Raw genomic sequence first — 25,672 nt, 5'->3', positions numbered from 1 at the left:
ATTTGTAATTAATCATATAAATATTAAACTTAATAAACATTGTATTGCTTAAAAAAAAAAAAAAAATTTGGATAATAACCAAGAATATTTCAAAGAAGCAAGCTTACATTATAACCATACGAAATCCTTATATGTATATATTATTATACTATATACCTCATTTATTGCAGTATTGTGGTTTTAAAATATTAGTAACACGTTGTATTACTTAAACTCGAAATAATCAATCGTACCGCAGGTTATATCAGTATTAATTTAATGCATATGGGAAATAAATATGCAGAAATTCACATAAAAAATTCAAGGAAGTATACTACGAGTGTAATTAGAAGCATTGTTTAAGAATAGAGTACCAATCACTCAAAATTATTACTTAAATAATTAATTACATGATCATAAAAAATCAATCATAAAACTTTTAATAACGCGGAAATTAAAATCAGAATGAAACAGTGCTAAGCATAATCTTATTTGGAAAGTATGTTAGGTATCTATTTAAGGTGTTGGGACATTAATAGCTTATTTTACTGGTTTTGGCGTTTGATAGAGTGATGTTTAGTTATATTAAATCTAAGATAAATTATGATTTTGAGCGGAGCTTGGTTATAAAATTATAGTTGAGATATTTCTTTGTAACTGTTTGTTTATTGTTGATATTTTTCTATAGAATAAGCTAATGAGAATACCAAAAAATTACGTATAAACTCAAATTTTGATCTTTAAAGACAACACATGATATTTTTCTTAGCACAACCTAATTGTACCCAACAAAGTATATACCTATAAGAAAAAATGGTAAAAGTAAATTAAAAAAAAAAAAAACTATTAAAAATAAAGCCTCATTAAAACCAATAATCAACTCGCTTTGATTAGAATCAAATATGTAGGTACGTGACAAAATAAAATAAACATTTTAAGATTTAAAAGAAGTACCTACAATATTACTTTATAATTTTCAGTCGTAGTCTACGTAATTACACTTATAATTATCTAAATTGATATTTGATTTTATAAAAGTATACAATAATATACGTTATATATATATTTATTATATACGTATAAGACTTTTTACTTAATGGATTTAGACGACGAACAACTGTAAAGTATTATGTTTATTGGAAAAATCCATTAACTTAAATTCATGCAAATCATGTTGTTGGTTTATTTACTTTCAATAAATTTATTTTGTATTTTACGTTTATGAAAACTAATGCTGATGATTTCATAGTAAAATATGTTACCTATTGATGGCCGTGTACCAGGCAGCCGATATTAATAAGTTGATACATATATCTACTGGGACCAGGTCAGCAATCAAGTCCTTATGACACAGCAGTGTCCTCAGAACCCCTTTGCCGGCGCCAGCTAGCAGACCCGTTGGTCCATTTAAATTGTCTACCCATCCTAATATCGGTTCTCTCCACGATGCCGTAACTGTGTTTGTACAAAAAAATAACAAAAAAATGCAATAAATAGAACAAAAAATAGAAATAAATAATTAAGTGCAATGCGTGATTGAAATAGGTGATGTTTTATATTAATACAAACTCTTGTCTTGTAAATGTAATTAATTACAATTATCTGTACTAATGTCAACTGAAACTTACCTATTGAAGGTCTGACGATTACTATGGGTAATTTATCGCCTAGTTGTAACAACATCTTTTCCGCTAATGCTTTCGTGAATGTGTATGTGTTTGGCCATCCTTTTATAATCCTAGAAAGCAAAATCAATGTTTCATTTTACTGGTACATCTAAAAATAATAATAATGCTCTATATTTTATATGAACAGTGGCTTCATTTCAGTTTTCAATAGACGGAGGCAAAAGTTTTGACCATCCCAAATAAGTAAAAAAAACAACCATTATTTACACAAGCGCATATTTACTTACATTTTTATCAAATAACTATCTTTAACTCACTTGTTTTATAATTTAAATATTTTTTATTTTAATTCTTACAACTCTTTTCATTAACTAGGGAACAGTATCATTATTTGAGGATAATAAAATTTTACAAGTAAGAATGAGCAAGTTCACCGATGTCTATAATCAATGATAAATAAGAATGCCCGATCAGTTCTAGTTTTTAGAATTTGTACTTATTTCATATTTTAAAAATAAAACTATACGGGATTATGGTTAAATTATCATTATTATTGTGCGTACAATGAATAATAATACATTCTTTTTCCTTCACAAAGACACATACATACTGTTATATACATGCCTATTGCCTCATCTCCGTATACGTCTAAATATAAATATAACTTTATTTAAATTATAAACGGGTGAAAACTCTTTAACAAACTCAAAATATGATAGAATAAATACAATACAATTTCTAAATAGAAAAAAATGAAATAAAAAAATACAATTAAATCTAAATAATAATACAACTAATAAAATAATTAAAACTAGACAAATTACATGACACAATTAGATGACGCATTAAAAATATTCAACTTCAAAACTCCACGAGACATAAAGAAAAAAATCAGCAAATTTAAAAATTTTATTTGCTAACAATAGGACTCGTGGAAAATATGAAGCTGAGTTATAATTAGTGGCATAGAATGGAATTTAGAAACAATTAATTAATTTTAAAGTTAATTTGACTAGTTTGAAAGCCAACCATTGAAAATAACCCTGCAATTTAAATTACCATTTAGTTTTAGTAAGTCATTTAGTCTTATAAAAAACACAGATGACTAACTTTTCTTATAAATCCACTGAATATAATTCTTAATTGAGTAGAGTTTAAATTATATGAATCCCTAAAAACTTATATTCAATTTTAAATAGATAGATTTAGTATAATTGTATTGGGCATTTTCTAATAGATAAATATATAAGTAGCATAATTAGAAGACCAAACTAGAGAACCCCGAACCAAATACATTCCGACAACTATTGCTAATTAAAATAAAAATGAAACTTCTTCTCTTCTTATTTTTATTTGGTTTTGTTTATCTTAATTTATCATATATTTCAACCATTTCAGTTTAGTGTTTCAAAATTGCTTTGAAGCGTCAAACAACAAAAATTCACCTGATCACTACTATACACGTTGACACGTACCTACTAGAAATGTACAGACTTTATTTAATGAACTATGCTCTTCCAGATAGATTCCAAAATCTATATAACTTTTGAAGAGTGAATTCAGACATTTTGTTGTATTTATTATCTCCAATGGCAGAGATATCTTGAGTTGTAATACAATTTAAAATATGTGTACAATAACTAATTTAGAGTCTTCTAAGGGAGGAGTTGCTATAATGTGTCTGCTAATAAATATCAATACATTCTTTATATTATTTCTAACAAAAAATTGACATTGAAAATATAAAACCAATGACAATATAATATATGTTAACTTGAAGACAATTAATAATATGCCTACCTGGTCATGATAGCGTATGTACATTGTATGGTGGTGGCAGACCCTAATGTGTTTGCTATTAAACATCAATACATTCTTTATAATACCTAAATTTGAACATTGTCAATGACTACTAAATTAGATTTTATACTCCTTTTATTGTGTTGCCATATATCATGAGAAAATCCAATTTCCTTAAGTATAACAGTTTTGATTAAAACGTATGATTTAGCTATATTATTCGAATGTTAACCTTTAGATATTTTAATCTGAAAATAGTAGATCTAATATTTTTAGATATGAGTGATATTGTAGGTACCTTGTATTATATTATGAGTATGTTTGTATGTACGTGTATATGTGTGTATGTATGATATAGTCGAAAAGTACATTAGTATATTACTTATATATATATATATTTTTTTTTTAAAGTGTAAATAAAAGGGAATGTAATGTATTTGAAGGGGAAAGCGTAAAATGTATGTAGGTCACGTGGCGGTTGTGATAAGTGATGAGTGTATGTGTGTTGTGGGTTGCCTATACTTAGTAATTTATACAAGATTCGGAGGAGCCTATACTACGAATTGCCTATACAGAGGAGCCTATGCTGTTACATGTAAAATTTAAGAGAGAGGAGCTCCTGAACCTGCATAAATATCCTACTGAAATAATAATAACTTATTTCAAGTCATTCTAGGTCTGAAAGTCAACATTTATTTTACTAAATCGTCTAAATCTAGACTTGAACTAATGCTTACCTACTGTGCGTAATAATATATGATCTCTCCTATGGTACTCTGCATATGTAATTTTAATAGGCTCGCATAAGAAGTTTTAATTCATTCTACATGGCGTAAAGTATAAATAAAATAATCCGAAAATAAATCGCCAATAATTATTGTGGAAATTGATAACATGTCAATACGGTGATAGTAGTGATGGGCTGCCTGTACGCATATTTCTTAAAACATTGTATAAGAACCCATCTAATATATTAGGAATCCAAAAATAATTTATTTAACTTTTATAAAATTGATTATTCAAGCAAGATTTTTTTCTTTCATATTTCGTATAGGTAAAAAGAAAAACACACATAATTATATATTGATTATAATTATAATAAGGAAATAAAATTTAATACTATATGCAAATTAAAAAATGTTAAGTTGATATATAATATAACAAAATGCGTAAAGTAATAGAATAATAAAATATGAAAGTGAAGTAATAACGAGTGTATATCTAAAGGCGAACAGAAAGGTTTCACCGCCAATTGTGTGCGAATTCATTACATTTATGTAATTCGTTTAAGTTTCTCAAATCTTGTTTGGAGACATTCTTCCACAATGTGTCTAATTGTCTGAATTTGGGCGAAATTAGAATGTGAAGAATTTTTCATTCTTCATTTATATAGGAGATAATTACATTTGCCTTGTTTTGTTTAAGATTTTAATTTATTCAAAAAATACTTTTTCTTTTTTCAGGTGTAATAGTAGTGTTTAGTGCTTACAGTACTTACATGTACACTACACTCTTGCACAACAATGTAGTTCTCATTATAATTATGCTAAGTGTTTTTCTAGTATTGCCATGTGTATTTCTAATACATAAGTAATTGGTATTGGTATTAAAATATCAAAAATATCTTTCAATCTATTCGTTGATGTTAATTCTATCATAAACATGTCCACAGGACTTAGCATAGAAGCTAAACCCTCCTTGATCCACCATTTGAAGTGATACCGATATGACGAACATTAACACAGTAAACGCTCCAACTGTAGCCAAATGTATATTTTAAGCATCAAAGTATGTTATTTTTTTATTATAACATTTAATTTATTCAGTTTCGTAGCTTTATTTGTTAATTTAAACAGTATGTACAAGTGTGTACTTATGTATAATATTGATTCACAATTTTATCGTTTTGATTTGTATCGACGTAATAAATTCTGTTGAAATCTATAGCCTAAAATCAGGTACACAAATCTCTATTTGATAACCTAAAGATATATCAATTAATATTCAATAACAGTAATATAATAGATGTATTTAACAGGGTTTAATTAGAATTCTAATATCTATATATATTTTGACCATCTGTACGAATAATGTCCGTTTTCATGATTTCATTGGTAATTTAGCTAACTTTAACTGCAACTCATAATTTTTACTTATTGAATGAATGTATAATTCACTTATATTCTCAAAACTGTATAGAAAAGGCTTAACTATAAGATAAAAATAGTTTTTTGTAATGCCCTGTGGGTTATGACACGAATTGTTATTAATTTATTATATTATCAAAATTTACCTATGATGAGTAAAAACGTAATGGTAAGATATTATTTTTATATTAAAGTAATTTATTAAAATATAATTAAATTAATTAGATAAAAAAAAAATTGAATTGGTACATTCAAAAATAAACAGTGTACTCGTGTATTTGATATTTAATTTGATTTAATATTAATTTTAGGTTCCATGCTTGAAAATATAATTTGTTATTTAATAATAAATAGTTTGTATTATCTATTATATTTAACTATAAGCCAAATATACAAATATAAATTCTATTTACATTATATACTGGATAATTCGCCAATCATGATCATTTCTATTCTTTCATGAAATAAAAAAAAATAATAATAATTAAATTCCTTTATTGGAATTTTAATGTACCTTTATAATGTATAATTTCAAATACGTTATTAGATTTTAATATTATTTAAAGAGCGTTCTGTAGCATTTCTTATTTTTTCATTTTTTTCCAAACGAAATTCATTCTTTTTCTGTAAATTGATAAGCTGATACCTCTTTTAAAAAGTTAAGTAATACTTGAGTTATTTAATTTCATGAACTAATGATAAAATACACAAAGGTTTAATAAATATGAAGGTTAAAAAGGTTAAAAGGTTAAATATGAAGACTTGAAAAGTATAATAATATTAGCATATCAACATTTTACTATTAGTAAAAATGTTCCAGAGTTTAACTAAAGTCAATACAAAATTCCATCTATAATTTTGTGAAAAAATTTTTAAAGACTATAATCCTTATTATATAATACATTTTAATATCTTATAAACTCATCCATAAATCGTTTTAATTTTGATTTAAATGTATTTAAGTTTTCAAAAAAATCATTCACTAAAAATATATACAGTAAAAAAAGGTTGTTTTTAATTTGAAAATAAATATTTACATCATACGACACTTTAAATGGTAAAATATAAATAATTAAAAACGTGGTTCTCAAATATCTTTAAAAAAAAAACCAAAAATCGGAATTTGTATAAAATTAATTTATTATTAAACTATTAAAGGAAATGATGTTTGGTATAAATGTATTATCTTCTGTGTTCTAAATATGTGTAAAAACTTACTTTTTTTTTTGTTATCAATGTTTAATTTAAACTCCATATCTATAAAACATTCCTTCTTCCCACAAATATAAATTTTTTGACCATGTCATTGGTCGACACTAACACAAAAATATTCGATATGGAGTTTTTCTAAGTAAATCTATAAGTATATACCATATATAGATAAGTATAAGATAAGTTTATAGGTATTATAAAAATCTAACTTTATTAAATGCAGCCAGGCAACCTGTTTTCAAAGTTAGTGTCAAATAATCGAAGTCTTGTTTTCTACAGCAAACTTAAATAAATAATATAAATTTTTATTATAATAAATAAACAAAACAAGATCATATTTAATACCAGAGATTTTTCTTTTATTGTTTACTGAATGTTGGTATATTACTTTTTATAATAAATGAATTTATATCATTTATACTCATTTATTAAAACGTATTTAAATGTTCAACTTAAACAAAAAAAAATAAATTATATAATAAAATGTCGGTTTGTTTGCTAATATCAAATGGAAATTTTACTTTACTTTTGGAGATATTTTTAATTACTATTTTAATATCAACCTTTATTCCTTGTGAATTTTAATAGTGTATGACCATTCAAAAGTGTTTTGCTTATGGTTGATTTTATCATGTTTTAAGCCATCATATTAAAAATAATGTTAATTTAGAACTAGAATTACTGATGAGTAAAGTAATTAATATTTTAATATTTTGTTAATTGAAGGAAAAACATCTTCGTCGCAATTTTCAATAAATCAATAGCATGTTTAAGAACTACTTAAATAGGTCCTTTTGATGCTCTCATAGATATCCAATTTTCATTTAAAATATAGTAATTATCACGTAATTTGGAGAATATCGAATTTTTATAAAATATAATATTGTATAAAGTAATATATTAAAAGAAATTGCAATTGCTTTTAATTTTTGGTAATTTAATAGTTTTTTTAAAAATTAGATGGAAGTAAAAAAGATAACAGAAATAATTTCAAATTTTCAATATCATAAAAGCTTATACAAAATCAAATATCACTACCAATACTTTCAAACTTGTTCAACCAATTTGTTTTAATTTATTTTTTCTGTAATCGAAATAAATTTTTTGTTTGTGTCAAGTACGTTTTATGTTTTACATAGAACGGCAACTATACACTACTTGATGATAATCACTTAATTTATCACTATTAATATTTAATTGAATAATTTAAGCAACGTAAAATGCATAAAAAATCATTAAAAACATGTTATCTAAATTGTTATATTATCATCAATATATCAATATAACAGAAAAAAATATGGATTTCATTTTGCTAAAATAATATGCAAGAAATTTACAAACAATTTCTTAAGTAGCATTAAGTGAAAGAGATGCATCTTATAATTTCCAATAAACTGAATAAAGTTACCCTATTTTAAGGGCAAAAATACTAATAATTTAAAATTATTTAAATGATGCTGTACAGTATATCAATTTTTAAATTTTAATAGAGCCGGTGATAGTGCCAACATTTCAAAATTGAACCCTTAAAACTTAAAACCATAATTTGATTTTTAAACAATTTTAAATGCTACTTAAGAGTCGAAATCCTATCGTGTTTATTGTACATACTCCGACATACCTGAAAAATGAATCCATAGACAGTGGTGTAGCGAAATAGCCTATTTATAACGCCGTGTTTCATAATTGTGTTATTAAAATATAATTTAAAAAAAAGAAAAATGATAATTATGAGACCAGAAAAATGTATCCAATTAAAGTGAAGCAAGAAAAATTCGAATAATAAATTGTTTAAATAAAAAAAAAGGAATATAAGTGTGTGCGAATAATAGCTACTATTTTATTAATTAGTTTTAATCCCCTCCTACGTTTTAGGCCTAATGGTCTTTAATAGTTAATAGTTCAATTCTAATCATAATAATGTGGTATAAAGGTTTTAATTTGCATCTAATAAATATGTAAATATTTAAATTCCATTGTAAAAATAATATATTATGATTATTTTGACAAAATATGTAACCATTGCAAACGAAAATTAAAAGTTAAAAAAATGTAGTACCGTACGTTAAGAAATCGTGAACTAAATTTAGAAAATTCTTAAATAACATTCTTAAATTGTTTAGATCTATTCAATAATTAATTTCTCTGAATGACAACTGTAGTATAATTTTAAAGAAATTTAAGCTAAGGAAAAGAGTGAACGAAGTTAGACGTTTGTCTGTCGACCTCGGGCTCTGAGTTTCTTTAGCTGCTTTTTTGTTTGCAATATCTTTGGCTGTATAGTTGTACTAACTGCAAATTTGGGATATAATTTTGTTCAAACATATCCAATCGATGCGTATAATTTAATAAGACACTTGGATGAACTATCGAAGAAAACTCTAATTTGACATAGTCAAACTGACAATATAATGTCTTACAATATAATAATAAGGTCTAATTTATAGAAATGTCAATACCATAGTTACAGCTAACATACTCAATACAAATAAATGTACAAAGCTGTTCACCCCTTATAATGTCCAATTAGTTGTCAAGTATATAATATGTACAATAGGTAACTACTATAAACACGCTTTGTTTCTTATTATTTATTTTAAATGTATAATACCTATGCACTATTTTTATTAATAAAACTTGATAGATTGAAGGAAAAATAACCAAGAAAAAAATGGTAGGCAAGTAGTAAATTTGGGTAGAACACGATCACATATGTTTGTAAACGGATAAAAAAATATTTAAAAAATTAACACGATTGCGTATGAAAATTTATTAATTTCAACATATACCCAATATAGCAAGTACTCGTAAAGTTCTTTACAAATTAAATTCCTTGACATTTATAACTTTTTATTTTTAAATATTTCATTTTTATGAATTTTATACTCACCATAACCTTTTATAGTATTTTGAATTCTATTTAAATTATTTTTTTTAATTCCTTTATTTCCCTTTTATTAACTGATCGTATAATCGATCTTATCTGAATTTTAGTTTCTTTTAATATTTTATCGATAACAAGAGTTGAAAGATAAGCACTATGCAATTTTCCGTCATAAGTTCTATGTGTTTTCATAAAAATTGGAAACAACGCTTAATATTTTGTACGTAATTGTATATTCAATACTCAGGTAAAATCGTACGTAAACGTGTAGCTTAAAAAGGTATCATCGATAATGAACGTACGTAATCGTCTGTATATCAGATGGTGTCGAGTGGATCACTATTATCGGTCTATTACATTTGAATTTAATGATATCATTATTTACGAAAAACGATCACGAAACAGTCTATCAGCATATATCACCATTCACCAAGTAATAATGTTTTTTTTTTTGATATATCCATAGAAGTAATTTATTTAAATTTTAATATAATAGTAGGTTTAAACTTTTTCTCCAGAAATGTTACATTTATTATATTATCAGTATTTAATTATTATAATAATATATATTTGTATCATATTGTATCAATTTATATAACTCAAAATTTAATAACATCTTTCTTTTAATACCGTAAAACATTAAAAATTAGATTCATACTATCTTTAAATAGATAATATTTTAAAATAAATCAAAACTTTTATAACATAGGTATAGTAAAAACCATGATAAAATAAAACAAATAAAATTTAAAGTTTCCTCAAATAATGATTTGAAATTATTACAAAATAATAAAATTAGCATATCGTTATCATTTAAGTGAGTAATTTTGTCCAAATGTCAACATAAATGTCTAAAACCTAAATACATTTTTAGATTTTATGTATCCAATATGAACTACTTAAAACGAATCTTATTTACAATTTTAAAAACTTTAAATACCTACAAAAAGAAAAGTTTTTATGAATATTTAATTATAAAACTATAAAATAGTATAACATTTTCTGAATTTTCGTTCAAATTTTAACTTTAAATGCATATCAAAAAAATTTGTACCTACATATTTTTAATATTTTTATATCTGTATAAAAATATCTTTTGTGATATCTTGTATTGAATTTTCAAGCATTTCTACCTAGTAAATAAATTTTAATCGACTTTAAAAAAGAAAACTGAACATTTGCATATTTACTACTCGTAAATATAAATCAAAAAAGCTAAAAGAATTATCGTATAATGAAAACGATAATACAAATAATTTGATGAAAATTTCATGTATTTTTTTTCTTTTTAGATTCTGAAAGAAGTGATGAATGTATTGATTTTACAATGTTATTTTTTGCGAGTCTTTGTACACCATGACTTGTAGTAATAATGCTTTAATTTCAAACTTCAGGGGTGGTTTCCAATAGAAAAGTGAATATTCTAGGTACATTCAATATAAGAAATTTCCAACAGTTTTCAAAAAAATCAGAAAAAACACATTAACGTGACGGAAAAACGGGAATTTTTACGCAAAACCAGTTTAAAAAAATATATATTTTTATATAATTGTAACTCAAAAACTGTAATAATTGTAAACACTTGAAATATTTATATTAGTATTATCTACATACAGGTCAATTTTCAAAATATATAGCTTTTTTGAAACATTGATAAAAAAATTTTGGAACTTTTGAAAATTTAATACAAGATTTTCCATAAGTTTGACTTACAATAATTATTAAAGAAGTTGAATATTGGCCAATTAAAAAAATGTTATGCTATGAATAAATTTTTATGAAATCCAAAATTCACGAGTAAAATACAATCTTATTTACTATCAAATAATATGAAATTTTTACTATAGTTAAAAATAACTAGTAGAAATTTGAAATATGCACCAGTTGTTAAATTGACATTTTTTTTGCAAGATTTAATCTTGGTGTATTCAGGTCATTAAAACATAAACCACCTTTTCACCAACCAATGAAAAATATATATCCTAGCCCCTAGGCTGACCTATCATCTCCATTCAGAATCGTTTTTCGTATAGAATGATATCTATCGGTATTCAAATTTAACACATTCATTATAATGACCTTCCTACTCTATGTCTGAGGTGTACCTACTGTACAGTAGAGTGTGACCCGCTTGAACACATTTTTTTTTTTTTTTTTTTGAAGTACCTACAATAAAATATTAAAAATAATTTGAAAAGAAATAATTATTTTACAGGTGAATATCGAAAGTTCCTAAATATTTGAACTTGAAATACTCATAAAAAATTAATTTAGCTTTTCAATAAAATTTATTTTTTTACTCAAAAGTTGAACAATTAATAAAAAATCTTGTATTAAGTTTTAAGATTTTAACTAAAATAATTTTATCAATTTTATCAAAATCTCAACTAAAACACCTATAAAAAATATTGTACCTATAATATATTTACGATATTTTTAAATATTAACATTTTGTAAATAAATCTTGTTTTTCCTTAATTTTTTATTTGTTTTCCCCGATAGTAAAAATAAATACGGTGAATTTTTATGTTAAACCTTTCTAAAGTGCAAACTAGATCCATTCTGATATACAAAACCACCCTAATTTTTGAAAATCAAAGCATTTTATCGACAACTTATCGTGTACGTACTCACACACATACATACATTCACACAAAAAAAATACATCATGATAAAATCAATATATTCATTGCTCCTCTCAGAATCTAAAGTGAAATGCATTTTGTATAGTAGGTATAATGTTATACGCATGCATAACATGGTATATTTTTGTATTAGTTGTATTCTTTCACTGCAATTAATTTATAGATTTCTCAACCTAGTATTAATTAATAAAAAAAAATGGAATACAATTTTAAAAGATGCCAAAAAAAGTACTTATTATTCTTATTAAAGTTCTTTGTATGAAAAATATTCTAAATTGTTTTCAATCTTGGGCCTTATATAATGTAACTACTTGCCCTACCCCTATCGAAGCAGTTCCACTATTAAATGCTTAGTTATATTAATTTTATATTATATACCTACCTAATTATTCTTTTGAGTGAAAATCATTAAATTTGATTAATGAATACATTTTTAAAGTTGTATTTACATGATAAAAATATTATTGTACAATCTAAACTTTAACTAAGTTTTATAACAAATACAACTGTTCGTAATGAAAATAAAAAATAATAATAATAAAAATATTTTTTTAATTTGTCGTATTATTTTCTAAGTCACGTGAAAATGCAATAAATATTTTTACTAAAAATAAAAATAAAAATGAGTATTGAACATTTTTATGGGATAAAATATAATATTATGTTATTGATAATGTTTATTTTATTGTTGATAATAATGGCTATTCATTTTATTGAAATATCTATGTGCTAAATACGAGTATATCAAAATAAAGTTTAAACGATACCTCAACATTCTTTTATCTTTAAAATACAATAATAAATAATAATGTAGAACTACTATTAAAATAATTTACTTTTTTTAAAATATTTTGTACAACTCATGTAAACTCATTCCATCATGATTCATGACATAAAAAACTGAAGTTAACATTTTTTATAAAATATTTATTTAATTTATATACAATCAAAGTTTTTTGGCTTACAAATTTACTTGAAATCTATTTATATGGTGTAAATTATCAAATCGCAACTATGTTTGGAATATTTTTACCCAGATTATTTTATCTTGGAGTTTTGAACATTTTTAGTAAGAATATAATATGCAACTTCATAGTTTAAAATAATAACGTATAATTATTAATGTATTACCTATAGATAAATATCGAAAGTTTCTTACTTATATTGTTTTCTATTATTTTCTTACATTTTTATCATTTTCCACCGTTGTTTATGTTGTTTATCGTTAAGGTTCTTTAAAATGAAGATTTCAACACAAACAGATTTTACTTCATGTTTTTTTTATCTTGTGATTTAAATGAATGAATAAGTATTTTACTACGACGGAATGTCTCAATAATTTCAACTTCATCTATTATGAATTATATAAGCTACAAGAAAATATTAATTATGTGAGGCGCAGTTTACCTATTTATGCAGTCACTCAATAGTCAATATAGGTACACAATAGTAAGTGTCTCAACGTAAAATGTTATTTATTAGACGTTCATAATTTATTATGTATATATTTCCCAATGATTAACCCTATAGCTGTAATTTTGATGGAAAATTAGCTAGGATGGTCTATAGTCAGTCATTGAATTTACAGAATCCACAAATGACCGTAGGTAAAGTATACTCGAGGAGAAAAATATATCATTTATTATCACTAAATATAGTCGGGTAGTATATGTCTTTTCACTCTTAAATAAAATAAGTAATGTTTTCTTTTATATCGCTAACATATGAAATATTTATTTATATAATATATATATATATATATATACAATATACATATAATATATTCATTAAAATTAAAATATTGAACTATACAATAATAAACTTACTTTGGTGTTATAGATTCGAGAAGATTTTCATCGAGGCAGTCGACACATTGGATAATTTTTTCTGGGTCTGCAGGAATGGGATATAAATGTTCTTCAACATCTTGTCGATTGCAATTACAATAGGCAGTAGAAACGTGTACAAAAGCCTAAAACATTTATTAAGTACATTTAATATTATATTATCAGGGTGTGTGTTTAATAAACAGATACGTGTTTATAAAAAGTAAATCATAGGTAGCTTATTTAAATCTAAGAGTTTTGATATAAAACGTACATAATATTATATTCGGATCTAAAAGTAAATTTAAATGGTTTTCAAGTTTTTAAATATTTATTCATGAAATATTTATTACAAGATCTAGTTTAAAATAAATAACTATTTAAATGTTTAATATTACCTATATAAATTAAAATTTAATTTTTTTTATTATTTTATAATTTATATTTATAGGTATCTATAAACTAATTATATCAAAACGTTAAAACTTTTTTGAAATATTATGTTTTATATAATTTAATGTTGTATTAAACGAGTCATCAATTTTCATAATAATGAACAAGGCTTAGTTGGAAATTCTAACAATTCATATTTTTTTGGTTAGTCATAGAACATTTAAAGTAAGATACAAATTTAGTTTACACTTTCCTGATGTCATATAAAAATTTTATTTCGCTAATTTATGTATATTTATGGTTTTAAACCTTAGTGCTATATTTTACATACAACTCCAATAAAGAATATAAATATACGAATGAAAACATGTATTTTAATTTTAAAATAGTAAGTACATTATCGGTTGTTATCGCTCAAACATTTTATCTAGAGTCAAACAATATTTATAGTTCCTAAATACATACTATCATATTGTATTCTACAAAAAAAAATAATAATAATAATAATAATAGGTAATTACATAAAATTTGTAAAATTAAAAAAATCTAAAAATGTTCTAAACAATTTTATTTTGCATAGTTACATATTTTGTCTCTAATTTTGATATTTTTAAGTGCATATTAAAACGTTGGAAATATAATAATAATTAGTACCTAAAAATTTTTAAATGGATTACCGCGTAGGTATATTGTAGAAAAAAATTTGGAATTTATTTAAATTAATACAGTACAGTATATAGTTTGAAAAGTTTAAACAAGAAATACAATTATTTAAATAATAAATAAGTATTCATGTTTGTGTAATATAATATGATATAAATGTATTATATGTACTACAACGTACAACGTTTAACATGACAGCATTACCGTTACGCCCTAAAATTATATTTCCCAGTTCATAAGGTGTGTTACTTTTTGCCAGATCCATTTGGACAGGTGATGTTTATAATTTATAAAATTGGTAAATGATAAATCTTTTCATGTCAATATAGACATATAAATAAATAAATAAAACGTACATTGACCATTTTGTGCCTTCATTGGACAATAAGTAAGTTAAAAATTCATGAACTATGATTCCTATATACGTTTATAACGTGACACAAACAGGCACAAATAATAAGTTTTTTTTATAGTTGTATCTATTTAATACAAGCTATGTGTGTAATATTTTGCTTAGTGGGTTTATCATTATTTTTATGTTATTCAATTACGAAAGAAAATTTGTATAAAAATACTTCATATCTACATGACAATATTTACCAAATAAATGGATTATTAATTCTATTATTGCATTTTCATTTAAATGTTACAATTTACAGGCACACAAATAACATTAATACTGTCAATAATAATATAATATTTAATGCTAATTATATAATATCCATTACTTATTTATATAACCCACAATTGTTGGAAAAATAATAAATATGTAACACTTAACATTCATCTTATTAATATCCTAACTCTCCCAAATTTTTGCAATGTTTTTCATAAAAGAAAAACATAGTTATTTAAAAATAAATATGCATGTATGACATTTTATGAAATAAGTATACATAAGTACCCTACTCAAGTATATGTGCATACTTAGGTTTTTTAGTATAAGTACCAGTGTCAGATGAAAACATTTTGCATGTGAATAAAATAAAAATTGTGGCATAACTAAATAAATGAATATAAATTTATTTTTCTAAATCCCTTTTATAATTTTCCTGCTCCTAATTATCAATTATTGACATACTGTCAGTTTATATAATTGTATAACATTATGCAATAGAAATAGCATATATTTTAAACCTAATGTTTAGTTAATATCTGCTGATATATGTATAAAATTAAATTAAATAAACATTATATTACTTATACGTATAATAAAGACAAAAATGAATAAAACAGATATAATAAGTATATACCTAAGTTCTTCCAGTAGTAGGGTTCTTAATTCTGAGAAGCATGTATTATTTTCATTTTAATAGATTCAATGTATGAAATAATAATTTATTATATTGTATTTAATAGGTTATAAACTAAACAGTTTAAAATAACAAAATATGTAAGCACTACAATTTAATGTTTTTCACCAGAATATTTGTAAATATTTACTTAATATTGTTAATATTGTTTACTTGTGTTTTTTATTAAATTATTTTTAAACCATAATTAATTTTGGTGTTCTCGTTTTAAAAATAGAAATTTATATTACCACGGGACACTCTTTGAGTATTATGGTATAAAATATCTCACAAATGTGAAAATATAATTTTTAAGTATTAAAAAGTTTTAATAAGTAATTTATATTTATTAATTTAATAAGTATTTTAAGTAATTCTAAGCATCTGAATTTTAATTAATTAATTATTAAATGAAAAACTATGGTGAGCATGTTTGATAAACCACCTTGTGTACAGATTATACAGAACTTAACATTATGGGTATAAAAAGAAAGTCAAATTTAGATAATGAAGGAAAAAAGCTAATACAAAAATTGAGTATTCAAAGTTTCAAAAAAAAAAACGCTATGATAAACGTAAGGTAACAATATTAGAGGTTGACTTGCGAAGCAAATAAGGGTAGAGCTTCTAGTGATACATATATATTTTTAAAATAATAAACTTTAAAAAAAGTTTTAATAATTTGTTTATTGTACTCGTGTTACTTACCAACCAATATCGTGTAAGTCATTATTTTAATTTATAAATTCTTTTAAAAAACAAATTAAACATAATAAGTTGAATATATTAATAAATAGGTAAATTTAATATAATTACAATAAAATGTGTTATCTTCACACACATTTTTAAATTTATATTATTCATTTTTTACTAATAACATAAAATATTTTTATATTACGGGCAAAGTATACAATTTGGGCGTTTATAAGATGGCCTTCGTATATTGAGTAATACATATAATATAATATTTAATTGTAAAGTATGGTCAAAATACTAGGGCCAGATTGAGTACTGATTATTATTTGTAGATTTGGATTAGTTAGTGCGTTTTTTCAATTGTTTTTATCAGCTATCTTACAATGGGAAAATGATGGAACTAAGGAAGGCCACCTTTCATTTTTGTATAGTAAAAACCAATTTCTAATTTTCAAAAAAAGATTTTTGGAAGTCGATGATGTGCAACAACCAACATTTCACTCCGAGAAACAGCACGGAAATTTTTCAATTTGGGTGGTCAAGGCTACGACCGATGTACGTGTGTACAAAAACATAGGACACGGAAGTGCAAGTGCAAAGCAGCGGAGCGACTATGCACATTAAAATACCACGGATTCATTATATGCGATAATAAGTGATATATAAAAAAAAAAAATTATTATTATATTCTAATAATATAAATATTATATAGTATAAATATTAAATACATATTATTCATTATATTTTAACTATACTTTATGATAATCTATATTGTTATAAATACGAAACCGCAAATTGTATACTTTATGCCCGTAACATATATATATAAATAATACTTCTTAACTTTTTAAAGCACCTACATATTATGTAAAATTGTGTTTTAATATTGTATATATTGTAAAATAAAATAGATAAACTTAAAGATGAATAATATATATTATGCACATAAAATAATAAATTCCGATTTTTTTTCTTTGTATTTCAACGAACTATTGTTTTTGTTTTTTTTTTTTTTTAATAATACACAAGTAATTTCAATCAGGCACTAAAAGTTTTAATGTTTAAAAATATTTTTCTTTAAACACAATCTAAAGTTTACTAAAGAAATGTCAATTTAAACATTTCCGACTTCTTTGTAATAAATCATATATATTCTCTACAACTGTCATAACTATTTAAAGACTGTCTACACCATACATCCATTAACTAATTAGTATTTGTATGCATAACATTTATACAGATTTTATATACGTTATTAATAAATTAATTTGTTTTTAAATACTTTTCTTGATTTGAATATGCTACCTTCCCCTGATTAATGTTAAACAAAAATTTATTCAGTCGAGAGAATGTTGACCTTTCATTATTATTTAAAAAGTATATATTGTATTTAATAACATATAAATGTCTCTAAAATGCATACTAAATTTACATCAACTAAAGAAAAAAAATTGATAGGTAATAATAGAAAAAAAGAAAAAAAATTTTTATTATACAATCGTAGAGAAAAAATTATCTAAGAAGAATATGACAATTTAAAAATATAATCATACTTTAATCTAAGTACACTAATGTACACTATTAATACACTTTTTCATAGGAAAATTAATTGTAATATTATGTTTTAAGCACTTAACATTGTAAGAGTAGATATAACACTAGAATGGGTTAATCCATGTATTTCAGCTTGTTAAAGTGTATCCGATTCCTTTCAGTATGTTTACGGATAAACTCGCACGTAAACCTGATTCCTTCTCAAAGTAAATTATATTCACCCTAACACGATATTTGAAGTTGTATTGCAAATGCAAACTGTTATACTAATGTCAAAATTAATACATCGTTTAAAACAAAAGAAAAAACATAATATAAAAATAAAGTACATTCAGCAGCAAATTAATAAATATACGAGTGGTTAATTCTTATTATTATTTAATTTGTGAAATCTGTAATGAACAGAAAACACACTATTTTATTTTATTTTTTAGCACTATTACAGAAATGAACAGACTTTATTTTACATCAATACCGAAAAAAATTGTGCATCTTGGATAACGATAGTAACACTGGGGAGGAATTAAACTCCAGAATGTATTTACCTTGTATGCTTCTCTTTTATAGTGAAGGAATCGGGCTGTGCTTCTAAAATATTCTATCTTATCCCGCAAATCTATTATTTTAAAAGTACTTCAATAATAAAAATTGCAAGATTATTCTATTTTTAAATTATGATTGTTATGAAATAATAATAAGTAACTATAATATTTTTACATAATATCATAATTTATGATATTTTTTTTTATGTCAATTTTTTTTTTTAATTTTCGTTATTTATTTAGTTAATGATAGCTAAGATACTTTGGCTTAAATTTCTTATTAAAGCATACTAAGTTATTTCATATATTTATCCCCACTAATATCAGTTCATTAAGTGACTAAAATGGACAGAATCTATTATTATAAAATTGTACTATCCGAGTTTTAAAGTTCAACTAGTTTTTCTATCAGCAAAAATGGCCAATTTTATATCGACTTCAATGGGGCTGCTATTGACTCCGTCTACTATTGTTCATAATATCGAATATCGACTTCGCTGGCTATTAGTTCCAACAATTTTTAAATTGTACATCTTTTTATTATAATAATTTTATATTTACATCTTCCTAGTATTATGAATAATGATAATTAATAATTGTATTTTATCATAAAATGTCAATAAATCTATGTATTTATTATAACAAGATAACATGATTACAATAGCTATAATAGCTTTAATTTTATCCAACTCTAACAACATTTTTCTTCCGTAAATTTTTTATTTTATATAATATGTTATAGAAAGTGATACATGAATCATAGGTACTCGCTGCCATTTCTTGCTTTAATAATACATTTATTGAAATTCTGATTTTTGAATTTTCAAGTATATTTAAACCATATTTTCCAATTTTTGAGATTTTTTTTCACTACTTAAGAAATGTCTTGTGGAGATGCCAATTTCTAGTTTTCAAATGAAGATTCCCCCTTTCTAATATAAATTATTTAGTGGATAATTTTTTTCAAAAAATTAATATAACATCACAATCAAAATTAGAACGAGTAGTTTTTGAAATATTTAATTTTGTGTAATACGGATGATAGGCCCATGATAATGGGTTTTAAGTTTGAACGATATGGGAGCTATAATTTTGAAAATTTTAAGAATTAATATTTATTTATCTACATAAATAATTTATAAAGATTGTTAATTATTGTAAATAATAGATCCAATATTTTAGATGTCTAATATTTTTGTAAACTATTTTTTAAGACTACTAACCTTATTTTAAACATTTTGATAACTGGGAAACTGTTTCGATTTTTCTATAGGTACATCAACATTCCCTAAAAAATTATCCAGTTATCATTTACAAAAATAGGAGTTCTCGTTTTAAAAATAGAAATTTGTATTGCCAAAGAACACTCTTTATGTAGTGTGGTAAAAAATATCTCACTAATATGGAAATATAAATTTTAAGTATATTTACAAATTCTAAACATCTGAATTTTAATTAATTCATTATTAAAAAAAAAACTTTGGTGAACATGCTTGATAAATCACGTTGTGTGCAGATCATACAAAACTTAACATTATGGGTATAAAAAGAAAATCTAAGTTAGATAATGAGGAAAAAGACTACTACAAAAATTTAGCATCAAAAAGTATTATGGAAAATGTAAGGCAGCAATAATAGAGGTTGATTTGTGAAGCAAACAGGGAGTAGAACTCTCTGGTAATACATATAAATATTTAAAATAATAAACTTTAGAAAAAGTTTTAATAATTTGTTTATTGTACTCGTGTTACTTACCAACCAATATCGTGTAAGTCATTATTTTAATTTGTATATTTTGTGTTATAAATTAATTGTAGTATTAACAAGTCCAGTAATACGAATATATAAATGCAATATTTTTAAATTTAATGCTCGAAGAAACTAGTAAGTATACAGTTTAAGCAGTAGTCAACTGAATCAATAGTCGTTGAGTCGATATGTTATGCATAAAGTAGTAGTTAGCTAATAAATAAACAGTGACCGATGAAATTGATAAATCCCTTGCAAAATGACTTAATCAGAGTTATCAATTCTAGTTATATACTGAAATAAATTATTTAAATATCAATGTAAAAAAAAAGTTTTGCTATTTAGTAGACCTTTTATTTAGGGTTGGTATCATTTGACAATAAAAAATTATTTTAGGTACTTCTATTCCAAAATGTAATAAAGTGTAATTACATTTTTTTGTAAAATTATTCTTGTACTATGCGCCTCATTTATACAGTATAAAACTATATTATTAATATCAAGGCTTCAATAACAATTATTATTAGCCTAATATAATTTAATTGTATTTTAACTTTAAAGTTAATATTGTTATTAATTTTTAAGTATATTAAACTTATATTTACCGTAACACGTTCTAACTTATGTAGTCTTTAAATTTTAATCAAATATTAATATTTGTATTTTATGCTTTCTGAACTGTGTGTGTTTTATTATTAATAAAAAGGAAAATAGTTTCCAAGTTAGTATTTTGTTTTCTAGAAAACTGAAATATCTACTAAAACAACTCCACGCGGAATTCATTAAAATATTCCCTTATATGTTTATTACAAACTTTAAGTAGGTATATTCTATCTTAAAAATTGCACTAAATAATAGTGAACAATTCATAAAATAATATTGTCTAATAATGAAATCATTTTTAAGAATGAAAACATATTTTTGCATATTTGAAACTTGAGAAACAGATTACAGATATAGCAATCTTGTTCAAATTTTACTTGCAGTTTATACAAACTATTTTGGATTACGTAAGTATCTAGTATTTTAAAAGTGATTCTTTTAATTAGATTTGTTCAAAATAATCAACAATTTTAGAAAACAGTAATTTATTATTATAGCCGATTTCTTTTAAAATTAGGTAAAAATAATTTTATTACGATATTAATAACACTTTCATTAATTAGATCAAAGAATAAGCATTGTTATATTTTTGGTTTGAAGCAATACACAAAACAAAATACAAACAAATTTCAATAATAATTATGTTACTCTTGGTTACTATGTCCTATTAGCGGTCCGTTACCTACTATTAACTTAACTAATCTTTAGGATAATTAGATATTATGCAATATGCATGTATGTAATACTTACCTCTAACTTGGTCATACTGTAGCTCAGCTCAACTAATCGTTTAGTACCTAACAAATTCATGGCTACTGAAAGTTTAAGCGCCTCGTCGAACTTAACGGTAGCTGCCGAGTGGAACACAATAGATACGTTATTAATTAACGTGTTTTGATCCAATGGGCTGATGCCGAGTTCGTGCTTAGTGACATCACCATTAATCGGTACTAATTTTTTTAAGGACTCGGGTTGATTTTTCCTCACCCAATCAAATATCTAAAAGAATTTAAAAACAAAAAGTTAAAACAACAAAAAAATTGCAATTGCAATTTACAAACATTACAAGTATCTAGTACCTACGCATAGATTGTTATAAAATATCTATGTGTTATGTGTAATATAATATCAGTTTGTTTCAAGATTATGTTGATATAGTATTAATTTTCAGCCAATCCAAAATTATTGTGTAGCTACGGATTAATTTTACTTTTTAAAAATTGAATATCGAAGTACCAATACGTATACCATATAAATATATTGTTATAAAAATACAAAATATCAATATTATAATTGTTTGTTTTTATTATGTTTATTTATTTTTGGTAATCAAAAAACACGAAATAAAATAAATGTAAAATAATTCCAAAGTAATTCATTCAAAGCTACATAGTTAAAGTGAATAAGACTGATCACAGGCAAAATATTACACGTAGATGTAAACTAAACACAAATCAAGAAAAGAGTTTATTAAATGTATTATATGAACTAAGATCTTAATTGGAATAAAAATATCAACGAGTGCTGCCAAACACTGAGTGTTATTTTCAAATTTAGCACGCGTTTCGAATCAACTATATTATATAGATCGTAGTTTATTATTTTCACTATTCCTCAATCAATTTAATCTGAACATGAAAGATATATTAAATGCTCTTAGTTATTTTTGAAAATGTTAAAGATACACATGCGGCATGCTATACATTGCAGTTATAAATTAACTGTGCAAAAATGAAAATTATTTGCACATCGAGTGATATGAATCAAAATAGTTTATCAAAGAAACACAATTATGATAAAAAAACATTACGATAAAATATGTATGTATACAAGTATTACTGTAATTATATATATTATCATTTTATTTTACCGCAGCATTGAGTAGTTGATCCAGCCTAGACTTGACATCGTGGCCTTGTTTGGGCCTAATTAATAGGTATATACATCCGATGTTTGGACACGAGTGTAGCAATTTCTCTACCAACACCTTGCCCATGAACCCTGTACCACCGGTGATGAGTACATGACGACCGCGAAAGAAGTCCGATATCGGGCTGGACGTGCTGGCCATTTTGATATTTTTTACAGCACAACTGAAAAATAAAAATAATATACAATTCAAAATGTATAATCGTTTTATAATTAATATTATTATTATCACGTCTAAACCGACATAAAAACGAAAAGTCGAGTTATGTCGAGACATTGTTTTCTGAGATATAATAACACAGAGCTAACGAGAAACGAAAACAGCGATAGACCGTGAAAATCCTTTTGATGTGACAATATACGTATTATATGGGTGACGTGCACGTGGCGCGTGTAAGAACTCACACCCTCCGGGTCCTCTGATGTACGAGGGCACGAGGCCACTATTATACCTATAGACGGGTGCTCCACTATTATACCTATATATAGATGGGTGCTCGTCGACGGCGACGGAATTCTGACGACGAATCCGGCGCGTTTTCGGATCGGCACAAAACGCGTCTCGGACGTTGGCCGGCCGTCGACGAGGTTAATCGGAGAGATATATACCTAATAATAATTCGTTTACGAGTTGTTTTGTAGAAAAAATATTTACAATACGCCTACCTATATATTATAATTCTATATTGAATAATAATAGTTAATATTTACTGTTAACGATATATAGTAATATTATCGTTGTCGTCAGTTACACGGACAGCGATGATGGGTGGCCCTCTCGTGTGTGCGGCGACCGGGGGAGAAGAAAAAAAAAAAAAAAAAAAAAAAAAAACACGACCGCGGACGGATATGACGGATACGAGACTGCCGCAACGTACCGCTGTGTACGACTTGCGAACCAACCAACGCGCCGACGGACGGTTGGACGAGAGCCGACGGCAGGACAACACGATGCGGCGACGGCGACGACGACTACGACACTCCACGAGCGGTACACAACGTGACGACTTGTGTGTGTGCGTGCGCGCGCGCCAGCTCGCTCGTGTGAGTGTGTGTGTGTGTGTGTGTGTGTGTGTGTGTAGATACTCTCTGCGCGCCGTATGGTCGGTACCGACGACCGTACAGCTGAGGCCCAAGAGCGTCAGCCGTCGCCGTCGCAGAATGCGACCGTAGTGCGCGTGCGTGTCGGCGTGTCGCGCGCGCGTGTGTGTGTGTGTGTGTGTGAGCGTGTACGCACTCACGACCCCATCCCGGCGGCGGCGGCAATGGTAATTCGATAAAGGGGCGGGCATCCAACGTTCCGGCCGGGTGCTAGGAGGGGGTGGCGGCCGCGGCGGCGGAACGGGAAAAAAAATCGTGGAGCTGCCGTGCCTTCCCCTCGCTCGAGTAACGACGTCGCGCGTCATCCCTCGCCGAGGTGGCGTTGGCGGTATCTTCCCCTATCGCGCCGGCCGTTGGCACCGCACCGCCGCGTGTCTATGATGGGGGGCCGTGGGCCGAGCGGCGGTGGACGAGGGCGGCGGCGGCGGCGGCGGCGGCGGCTGTAGTGCGGTGTGGTCTCGACGGGGGAGCGGCACGACAAAGGGGCGGGTGGATGTGGGTGCGGCGGTACGAGCGTCGCGGCGTGTCGATAAATCTGTGGGTGGCAGGATAAAAGTATACGCATATGTGTGCGTGTGTGTTCGTGGGTTAGGTTAGGTATATATAGGTGGTGATACCGCGCGCGTGTGCGCGCCCTGAGACTGCGAATAAACACATCTACCGCGCCGCGCCGGTTAATCTGCACAGTGTTGTTTTCGCGTAAATCGCGGCGCCCGCCGCCTCGGCCCCGTAATAATACGAACAGGGAAGTACGTGGGAATGGTAGGTGTGTATGGGAATCGCGGAAAACCATAGGCCGCCGCCGTCTGGTTTCGAAAAACGTTCACTCGGCGGCGTCGACGACCTATAAGTACGTTATTATACGCATAATAATATTATGCGTATGCGTGGGTGTTACGCGTGTAGTTGTACTCGCTATAATCATTACCGCGTACAAATACAAATGTATCCCTACTTTTTCGGGGGAGGGGTGTGTTTCATATCGGTGCCATATATAGGGATGAAAATGTTTTTTTCGCTTTAGAACGC

The 25,672-nt window shown here is 26.2% G+C and overlaps 1 protein-coding gene across 4 annotated transcripts in view; it reads right to left on the bottom strand.

Moving 5' to 3' along the window:
• The window catches only part of LOC114123655 (putative fatty acyl-CoA reductase CG5065), an 85,452-nt gene that overhangs the window by 15,138 nt on the left and 44,642 nt on the right, over positions 1-25,672 (bottom strand). For 3 of the 4 annotated variants that reach the window (XM_050205839.1, XM_050205838.1, XM_027986705.2), the window contains exons 2-6: positions 23,484-23,706; positions 22,364-22,612; positions 14,122-14,267; positions 1,608-1,717; positions 1,242-1,434 (exon numbers count right to left, since the gene is read on the bottom strand). In XM_050205839.1, coding sequence (XP_050061796.1) covers positions 1,242-1,434; positions 1,608-1,717; positions 14,122-14,267; positions 22,364-22,612; positions 23,484-23,684 — 899 coding nt within the window. In that variant the 5' untranslated portion in view covers positions 23,685-23,706. Of the gene's footprint in view, positions 1-1,241; positions 1,435-1,607; positions 1,718-14,121; positions 14,268-22,363; positions 22,613-23,483; positions 23,707-24,253; positions 24,581-25,672 lie in introns of those variants that run through there. The other variant, XM_027986706.2, reaches the window with a different exon arrangement.

This window comes from Aphis gossypii, chromosome X (genome assembly GCF_020184175.1).
Source record: "Aphis gossypii isolate Hap1 chromosome X, ASM2018417v2, whole genome shotgun sequence".
Classification (NCBI taxonomy): Eukaryota; Metazoa; Arthropoda; class Insecta; order Hemiptera; family Aphididae; genus Aphis; species Aphis gossypii.
The sequence above is the reverse complement of the archived record's forward strand: the minus strand, read 5'-3'. Positions and strand labels throughout refer to the sequence as shown.